The sequence below is a fragment of the Hydra vulgaris genome, chromosome 05, assembly GCF_038396675.1.
Source record: "Hydra vulgaris chromosome 05, alternate assembly HydraT2T_AEP".
NCBI classification, from domain to species: Eukaryota; Metazoa; Cnidaria; class Hydrozoa; order Anthoathecata; family Hydridae; genus Hydra; species Hydra vulgaris.
The window spans coordinates 23,744,013-23,755,000 of NC_088924.1; the positions used below are offsets into that span (position 1 = coordinate 23,744,013).

Below are 10,988 nucleotides of genomic sequence, written 5' to 3' on the forward strand. Positions count from 1 at the left end.
TTATATTTTGTTTCTATATTCTGTCAGGAATATTCAGGTATTCACAAAAGCTATATGAAGACTGTATGAATTATCATTCTACCTAATATGTCAATAATATTTTCCTTAATAAAATATTATACTACTTAGTTTACTAACAACATTGTAATATTATAAAGCACTATCACATAAACAAAATGCTATAGTTAAATGATATTGTTATTTACAACACATCATTTGTGTTATAAATAACAATATAATTTAATTATTTTAATTGATATTGTTATCAATTAATATAATTAAATCATCATGATCATAGACACAAACAAAACCTATTAGCAGAACAAAACCTATTAGCAGAACGTTATATTGCATTCTGCTAAAGCATTATGACATATCAGTGCTAACTTTACTCTATAATTACATATGTTATATGTGATAATAGCTATATCTCTAACACAGTTTGCTCTCCTAAGAAAAAGGATTGAATATGTTAGGAACTAAGTAATTTGTTTAAGTTTATTGTGTAATGTGGTAGTAAACTCGTGATTATTTTATGTATTGCCATCATGCATATTTTTTATTTTAAAGTAAAGATCTATAAAATTATAGGCGGTTAAATCTTTTTTAGCTATAACTGAATTTATTCATACAAGATATGAAAGATATCTAGTGTGACAAAAAATGTAAGTATTTTAACAAACAAGACAAACTTTTTAATTAATAAAACCATTTTATTAATTCTAAACAATACATACATGTTTCGACTATCAATAGTCATCTTCAGTTGAAGTTTAATTTTTAAATTTGTTTAAATACCTATATAGGTGATTTTTTCAATACCAATACAAAATGTAATTATCTGTGTACAAACTATTAATTAAATTACAAAAATACAACAAAAACTATTATAAGAATAAAAAGTCATACTAAAAAACAAATAGGAAGTGACGAAAGAATAGGTTAACAAAAAATACATAGAAAGTAATAACTAAACAGAAAGTGTCAATTGGACATGGTTGACCTGTTTGTTCATACCAGGTTTTAACCATTCTATAAACATGCTTTCTTTAAGTTTTTAAACTATAATTATTAGGGAGAAACATATATGTAAAGTATTTTTAACAAATATTTTATCCCTTCCCTCCTTTTAAAAAACCTTAGGTCCCCTAATATTAAAATTGTAGTTAGGGCTCTGTATGTATATATATATATACATATATATACATATATATATATATATATATATATATATATATATATATATATATATATATATATATATACATATATATATATATATATATATATATATATATATATATATATATATATATATATATATATATAATACTTAAGAAAATACAATATCTATCAATACTATTAAATTTTAACTTCAGCTGGATTATCAATTTTAACCGCAATAGTTTAAACAAAAATATTGTGTTGATGTCAAAATTTTATTTAAGGGAATAGGTAAAAATCACAAAAGGTGTCCTGCAGGCCATTGGTTAAAAAGACTTGTGAGAAATGCTTTTCTTGTTAACAGAATTTTGATGTTGATGGATTCGCTTTTTTATTTGTATGCTTGCTTAAAATTAATTTAGTTACAATTTCTGATAAAATCATGTAACTAAAATATCTTTAGCTAAATAATGTGTTATTGGAATTGAACACTACATCTAAAACAAACTTAAGAAACTCATTTCAGTTTGTTAAACAAATTGTTATATCTAGGTTTCGGCTTTTCTGTTAAATGCTAAAGAACATTACAATCTATGCATAAAAGGTACCTCAAACAACAAAGTTTTTACCTATGAATTTCACTGTAGGTACAGTCTTTTAAAGTGGATGGATTGATGTTTTTTATATTTGTAACAGGTGTTTCATCACCAAAATCAAGTTGCAATTTCACATTGGTACAATTGCGCATAACCACAGTTGTTTTGTATGGTTCAGTTTGTAGTTGATTCTCGTTTATATGTATTACAACACCTTTAAAAGAAACAAAAAATGAAGTAAATCAACCTTAGTAAAATGTGATATATACTAACACCAATATATCAAAATACAACTTTTTAATTTTAGTGTTTATACTTACTGGTGATAATAGTATATATTTTTTAAATGCTAATTCGAATAATCTATAGCATCAGTAAACAATTTATAAAAATTAAATTTAAAAAAAAAAAACTATAACAAATAAACATATGTGAAAAGTTGAAATAATAAAAAAGAGTACAGGTAAGTTTTGTGGTTTCAATTACATGTTTTGTACATTTCAGTGCAGCACATTATTAAGATAAGTAAAGAAAAACGCTTTTTAGTATCAATGCAATTAAGATATTGATTGTATCCATGTTTCTATCTGTATGTCTGTTCCAGTTTAATTTTCTTACAACTTGTGAGGAAATTTTTTATTATATTAACAATTTTATATATCAAGGTAGCACATTTCTTAAAAAATAAAGAATAAGAAGCTAATGAAAATAAAGCTAAAAAAAAATGTGTATATTAAATTATGTATAAAAATGTATGTGTATATGTAATTATATATGAAAAATTGTGTAAAATGTGTATGTCGTTTCAATGTTGTGGCAAAAACTTGAGGCTAAAAAATTATGAGAATGTTAATCATCCTTAAATAGAAACTATTCACTATCTTAAAAAAGAAATTATTCATTATTTTTAAAATGATTACATACATTACATACATTGACAGGTTATATCCCTTCTAATCCAGCAAAAATCTAATCATTTTGTCAGAAAACAAAAATAAAAAAAGCAAGCGTTAAGCAAAAAAAAGATTAATGGTTTTTCCAATGAAAAGCTACTTGCATGTTTTGATAAAGCACAGCCCAGGTTATTTAGTGTTTACAAAAAAAAAAAAAAATTGCCAAAAATAAACATTTTAGTTTAAGTTTGATTTCTACTTAGACATAACTCAATAAACTATATAACACAAGTTAACTAAGCTAAAAATACCTAGCTAGCATATAACTCATCAATGCAATCAGTAAGAGTGTTTTATGAAATTATGTTATTTATAACTCGCAATCAGATTTAGGTCCCTGACCAACTAAGCCATCATTAATAGCATGTAACTTAAAAATTTTAAACTCCGTTAAAAGTTTTAAACCTGTTGTGAGTCAATTTAAACTAGTTTTAAGTACTTATTTATTTCAATTAACAAAAAACCTAATTAAGATAAACAAAACTTAAACTACATTTGAGGTAACAACAACTGCTAGATTAAAAAAAAAAAGATCTGTTTTCTCAGTTTAATAGCATTTCTTGATTTCTCTATACTGAAAAATAATAATTCAATAATTATTAAAAAATTGATTATTGCTATTATATTTAAATGGTTATTTACCATGTCATAACTTGTAACATACTTTTTATTGTTTTATAACAAATATATTTGCAAATTGGTATTTCTCTGTAATTTTGTGTAAAGATAATCATTTTGAAACTTTGTATTTAACTACATAAGTTGTCGTTGTATTTAACTATGTAAGTTGTTTTATACCCCCACCTTTATGCCGGCTTACCACACCCTTACACACCTTCACGCCGACTTTGTATTTAACTACACAACTACATATTTAACTACATATTAACAATTAAATGTAACATGTTTTTCTTAAAAATGTTTTCACATTTATTACAATTGTAATGTTTAAGGAATGTATTTTATATGTTTATATATTTCATAAGTTTAAACTATATTACATGTTTGACATTTTATAATTTTTATATTTTAAAGTTTTAAAAAATGGTATCAGTGTATAAGTAATACTTCGGTACGAAGGGAACACATCTCGATTAGCTCTGCTATTACTATGTTCATTCTAAACTAGTAAATAAATAATCTAGTCGAGTAAAATTAAAAGTATCGTCTAACGTAAATATCACTCAAGCAGAAATCTAATCAATCATACAACTCCAGAATGATGATAATAAAAATTTTTTATGTACAATAGAATAAACTCTATTCATACAATAAAAAACATTTGTTTATGTACAATAGAATAACCTTTATTCATTTCAGAAACAAATTAATTAAGTCAAATGAAAAACATCTAAAAAGATATAAAGTAAACTTTTTTGTAAAAAATTTTAATACAACTTTGTTTTAGTTAGAATCAAGTATATTTAGTAATTTTTTGAAAATCATTAATATTTTGTGTGTGAAATTAAAATAATTTTTCTTATTTTCCAAAAGTTTCTTTTTTTGACATGAGGTATTTCTGAAATGACCTGTTTAATTTGTGTCCCCATCTGTTAATAAAATGATATTACCAGTCTATTCCAGGTTGTCCATTTTTAATTAAACTAGTCTGATTTGTAACTTTTAACTACTTAACTACCAAACCCCAATCATATAATTTTGCAAGCATTTCTACCAATATTAATTTAAGCATACTACTTAGAGTTGTTTTTGTACCAGATCGTTGCGAATTCACATGATTATTCACACAATTTAGCAAGGTACCTTTTGTAATATTGTGTATTTGAGATGATTTGCATAAACTTATTTAACCACTATTTATTCTTCCAACTGCCATACTTATTTGCTTCTCATAGAAATTTATATTGAGTTTTTGTTTATAATGTTTTGACATTTTGTATTGATTCTGTTAATTGATTTAGATTTAGATTTGCACAGGAAATTGTTGTTTAAGTAAATTATAATAAAGAATAAGAAATAATAATTAATATAGAAAAAGATAATTATTAATAGAGTTAAAAGGCTAATTACTTAATTAAATGCAAATAGTGAATAGTTGCTAAGTGTGAAAATTATTAAAGATCAGTTTTACCCGAAAATATGACTTTTCCGTAACTCTGTTATAACTTTTATTAGGAAATAACAAATTCATTGCAAAAAAAGATTTTTAATCAGCGTAACTTTTAATACAAATATATTTCTTTACTTTTGTGTTTTTAAACATTTTTAATTTAATCTCTTTTTTTTCCAAGATTATTATGGCAGTATTATAATAAAATTTAAAAAAATTATAACTCATGGTCAAATATTTAAGTTTGATACAAAAATTATTAATTGAAATTTTTTTAATTTTTATGTCATTAGATAGAGCACAAAACTCTCTATAATATATAGAACTAAAATATTTTTTTGATATTTTTGTTTAAAGCCGAATTTAAAATCTTTTCATAAGTTTTTGAATTTCCCCGTCATTCAGTTTTTTCCCATTTAACTCTATATATAAGAATACAAATTAAATTTTTTATTATAAAATTGATTAAATAAACCAAAAAAAAGTGAGGAACCTATATTTGATTGGCATGATTTAACATCATTACTATTTCCTGTACATTTTAACCATTGATTAGTGATGCAATTTCGAGTTCTACTTATAAAAAATGTTGAATTGCACTGTGACCACTCACTCCATTGTGACCAAATTTCTGAGAAATAAACAAAATTACACTTACTAACACCATACTCAATGTAAACAAAATAGGTATTATTATAAAATATTTACTTCATATTATGTATTTGAAAAATATGAATTATTAATACTTATACCATATATTCAAATATTTTTAAAAAGCTCTTTAAACAAAGAATTTAAGAATAAATATTCAATAAATAAACACATATTGATAACATGAAATTTCCAATCAATAAAAACAAGTTAAATTGACCTAAAAATGAGTATTAAAGTGCTTGAACAGCAGACAGAACTTCTTTTTAAGAAAACTAATGTGAAAAACAAATAAATCTAAGTTGTTGGCTGCATTTAGTGATCAACCGAAATTCTATTTCAGTATTGATTTTGACCGTATTTTCGATTTGAACCAATACTGAAACTTCAGTTTTGGTATTTTTTATAAATTTGGTAAGAAGCAAAATATTGATTAAAAACATACAGAAAAACAAAAAATTTGTAAGATTTAAAATTTTTATCTAATTTAAAAAACAGTTATATTTTAAAATTTTCACAAAACCTTTTATAAAAATTACAAAAATATAAAGAATTTTCACAAAATACCTCAAAAAAATCTTGCCAGTTGCTAACTTTCGCTATTGCGAAAAAAATTTGCCAGTTGTTAACTTTCGCTATTGACTTATATCGCTAACTTGTGTATTGAATATCAATTTGTGATACGCGTGTAATTAATACAAGTATAAAAAAACAAAAAATTTAAATCTGCATTTTTAAATAAAATTTTCTAATGAAATCAATTTTGACAAGCTGAAATGTCAGTATTAGTTTCAGTAAAATATTTGGCGAAATGTCAGTTTCAGTTTGGGCATCAAACTAGAGTACACAAAATTTTGGTTTATATCGGTTAGGCTTTTTTTCTATTTTGGTCAATCACTAGCTGCATTTAATAAATACGCCAAAAAACACATTAAACAAAGTGATCCTAATAAAAGTTCTCACTGTTTTAGCTCCCACTAATTTATTAAATGGAAATAACAAAAAAGTATTTAAAAATTTGATAACAAAATAATTTTGTATTAATTTAAAATTGAGTAATAAAAAATATTTAGAATCCAGTAATATTTCAATACAAGCGCATTTTTACAAATGTTTTAGAAAAAACAATTATTTAAAAAATTGAAAGTACCTTGATTAGTGCATGATTGAACCTCACTATCATTTCCAGTGCAATTTAACCATTGATTATTGTTACAATAACGATTTCGAGTTATAAAAAAAGTTTCATTGCACTGTGACCACTCACTCCACTGTGACCAAAAAACTATTAAAAAAAATAATATTTATTTTAAAAACAAAGTAACCCTAAGTTTTCACTTACATAAATTTAAAAAAATATTTCAGAAATAATTAAGAACTAATGGCCAAATAAATATTTAAGAAGCATATATTGTGGATGTTCTAATTCCATTCGCTAAACGTTTCTTCTTCTCTACCACTACACCACTACCACATTAATTTTTATAAACAATATTTTTACAACTGTTTTAGAAGAAACAATTATTTAAAAAATTGAAAGTACCTTGATTAGTGCATGATTGAACCTCACTATCATTTCCAGTGCAATTTAACCATTGATTATTGTTACAATAACGATTTCGAGTTATAAAAAAAGTTTCATTGCACTGTGACCACTCACTCCACTGTGACCAAAAAACTATTAAAAAAAATAATATTTATTTTAAAAACAAAGTAACCCTAAGTTTTCACTTACATAAATTTAAAAAAATATTTCAGAAATAATTAAGAACTAATGGCCAAATAAATATTTAACAAGCATATATTGTGGATGTTCTAATTCCATTCACTAAACGTTTGTATCTAACTGTGGCCTAAAAGATTAGAATAATAAAAAAAATTTATTGTACTACAAAACACAATAATTTTGAAAATATAGTTTTTTTACAAAATTACAAAATTAGACAAACAATATATCAGTGCCAAGTTTGTTTATAAAAATAAATTATCTAAAATAAAAGTTATATCATTTTTATGAAAAAGGTAATCTCCACCTAAAAATAAAGATTAAAGTGACAAAGTGATTTTTAAAAATTCGTACAAGTTGAGTTTCTGAACTTCTCACTGCAATATACTTTAATATAAGTCATTAAATCATTGTTATTCAATTTCTTGTTTAATTTCTTGTTTATTTTTAAATTAAATCCTATTGTTCAACAAAATCATTTATTGTTTGATTTTCAACAAACAAAACATATTGTTTGTTTTTCAAAACAAATGTAGCTTTGATTATTTACCAGAGTATATGCTTAAGTTAGGTTTTTATTGCTTTAAGTCTTGAAAAAATACAAGTGAAAAATATGTATAACCCCACAACATCACTGCAAGTTCAAGGACCAACTTTTTACTCTTAGCATTGTGCTTGTGTATAAAACTTAATGATTTTGAGTCACAGTGTTGGGAGGTTTTTGAATTCAAATAATTAAAACATAAGGTTTAAAAAGAATACATAAACAAACATCTGAAATATGAATAAAACAATATATAATAAAAGTGTCATTTATACTTAAATTGATTTGCAAGGTTTAAACAAAAATTGTGAGGAATAATAACCAGAATTGCTTACCTTGTGTTTTACTGTAAATTGATAAATTTTTAATAAATCCATAATAACAAGAAGTATACAAACAATCAACAAAAGTATACAAGCTAATATCAGTGAACCACATTGGTTGAGTATTTATATAAGAATTTTGAACAGTTCCATTGACAGTTACAGTTAATATATAGTTATTGTGCTCATTATTAAAATATTGAGAAATTTCAATTGAATACCATGTTTTAGCTGCTACATTAATTGAACAAGTATATTTATCTAGTAAATAAATATTTGCTATTGAAACTTTAACAAGACTATCAATGATTAATACATTACTATCTCTATCTTTAGTATTTAAACGTGGTATAAATTGTGAAAATAGTAATACAAATGATAACACAAATTCGTCATAAATGTTATTTAAAGATATGTTTGTGAACTTATTCAATATCTGAGGAATAAATAACGAATCTAAAGAAAAAATTGAAACAAAATGAAGTTTTAAAGTATTTAAAATTTTAAAAGAATAATGTAAAAATCTAAGTATAAAATAATACAAAATAAATTTTTTAAATTTTATATAACAAATAGTTTTATTCTAACATATTTCTGCCTGACTGTAGCAATATTTAAACTCAAAATAATATTCAATCTATTTCAAATATTTACAGTAAATAGAAAAAAATTCAACTTTTGAAACCTGTAAATTTTGAACCTGGACTCCAACTGTGTTAATGGAACCGGGGACTCCAGAACTCCAAACTCAAAAAACTAGGTTTTAAGGCTCTGGATTTGTTTTATTGTATATATTGTTCTGTATGTTTTCTCCAATATATCTCACTACCCTTCAAAAAAATTTTCCTACATATTTGAGAACGGAAAAACACCTTTTTTTGTTCAAAAACAATCATGTTGTCCCAAAAGTAATTAGTAAATGTCATATCTTTAAAACAGTTGTTTTTAGCTAAGAGCTTAGATAATAGTGAACCATGTAGCAAAATAAATAATTTGAGCAAGTATGTGCTATTGGTATATATATATATATAATAATTTTATATGATAAAGATATGCTTCCTTTGTCTTCTGATTCTATATAAACTAATAAAACAAAAGGTATTATATTATTATAAATTCTTTCAAATTATTTGTATCAAAATCAAGTCTCAAGACATTAAAGTATTAAAAAACTTTATAGTGAATTAAAAAATTATTATTATCTAAATCAAGACTCAGGACATCTGTTTATTTGTGTTATCATATAACTCTGCTAACATCTTCTTAACTCAATATGTCTCTTTAAGGCATCTTACACTACATTTTGCAGATATTTTTGTGCTTTCTACAGTTGTTTCTAAAGGTATTGAATAATGAATGGATCTCAGTGAAGAAAATGCACATGTAAGAATATTTGAGACCACCATCCATCAAGAATCCGGTTTCTACTATGGGTATGCAGTGATGTATCTTTCATGAAAGGTATTCGTATCTGTTATCTCATAACAACTTTTCCTATGGTGTCCCATGAGGATAACTGCAACAAACTTCCACATAAACACTGAGGCAAAATGTGGTTTTTAATAAAACATATTTACACTTATATATGATTATTAGATTTATGTGCAATAGTGAGTATTCAAGAGTTTTTATTTTTATTGTAATAGTTTGTATAACAATGATATTGATATAGATCGTTTAATAAATCAGCAAGTGTGCAAAAATACCTAAGAAACCATGAGTTATATGAATTATAGTGAAAATAATGAAAATTTAGAAAAATTTGAATATATGTAAAACTGTTAAAACTCATTTCTGAATTTTTGAATCATTTTGTTATCAAAAAATGATTTTGCCTTAATGAAATGCAGAAAAGCCTGAAAACCTATTTGGTTTAAATTCTATAATTTACTTAATTTTATCTAAATTTTGAGTTTAAGCTCCATAAATCCTTCTGTTAAAATATTATTTCTCAAAAGTTAATTAAATTTAACTTCACTTTTAACTTAACGTAACTTCCCATTTTTTTACTTTTTCATCAGGGTCAATAGTATGAATAAATTTGAAAGATAGCTGCAATACAAACCCAAGTGGAGATTTTTTTGAAACCCAAGTAACAAAAGAAAGAATATTTGCCGATGAAATACACTCTCTTACCACTGGCACTCTAAATGATAAATATTATCAGTAACACTCACTGTTCATATAATACTATAAAACTATTCAATAGCTTTCAACTTGACTTTAACTTAACTTACATTTCTGCCATATTTCACAAAAATAGATCTATTTTTCTTTAAACCTTGCTGAACCTTACAAGCCAAACTGGTTTCAATAATTTAAAAAACATCTTTGCAGTGAACTTTACAGTAGATGGTGACAACAAATTCAGTAACTGCAGAAACTCTTTCAAATATCAGATATGTTTGAAATTCACTAAACCCTTTTGCATATTAGATATACAAACATTTATGATATTTTCAGTGATCTTATTAATAATGCCCCCTGGTATATATTTTAGTAATTGCCTTCCTAGAATTAGAGTTATACCAAGAAATAAACCAACATAGTAATATTCTTCAACAAAAAGTTCTCACAAGCCACTACCAAACAATCTCTCTTTAATGATTCTACTACATTCTCTTGGCCACTTCCTCCTTGGACCAACATAATCCTTACCAAAATCTCCCATAAAATCAAATTCAAAGGTAATTAAATTTAAGTGGCTTCTAGTTCTGCAAATCTGAACAGTGAAATATTGCATCAACCAATGCAAATAAAGTGTGACTCTTTTCAGACATGTTATCAAAAATGTTATTTATGTTTTCTCTGCCTTTCACATCTTTTTTTGAAGAAGTTTTAAAATTTCTATCGAATCCTAAAGATTACTTTTTTTTCATTTCCTAGATTTGATTGCTTTCAAAATCCATTTATTAACTTTTTCTTGAATAACTAAATTTGAACAGTTTCTTCCCAATGAA

The 10,988-nt window shown here is 24.4% G+C and overlaps 1 protein-coding gene across 2 annotated transcripts in view; it reads right to left on the reverse strand.

Annotated features, from left to right (window-relative positions):
- The window catches only part of LOC136080701 (uncharacterized), a 66,356-nt gene that overhangs the window by 53,380 nt on the left and 1,988 nt on the right, over positions 1 to 10,988 (reverse strand). For both annotated transcript variants that reach the window (XM_065797691.1, XM_065797690.1), the window contains exons 2-6: positions 8,041 to 8,484; positions 6,979 to 7,113; positions 6,586 to 6,720; positions 5,278 to 5,415; positions 1,794 to 1,974 (exon numbers count right to left, since the gene is read on the reverse strand). In XM_065797691.1, coding sequence (XP_065653763.1) covers positions 1,794 to 1,974; positions 5,278 to 5,415; positions 6,586 to 6,720; positions 6,979 to 7,113; positions 8,041 to 8,143 — 692 coding nt within the window. In that variant the 5' untranslated portion in view covers positions 8,144 to 8,484. The remainder of the gene's footprint in view (positions 1 to 1,793; positions 1,975 to 5,277; positions 5,416 to 6,585; positions 6,721 to 6,978; positions 7,114 to 8,040; positions 8,485 to 10,988) is intronic.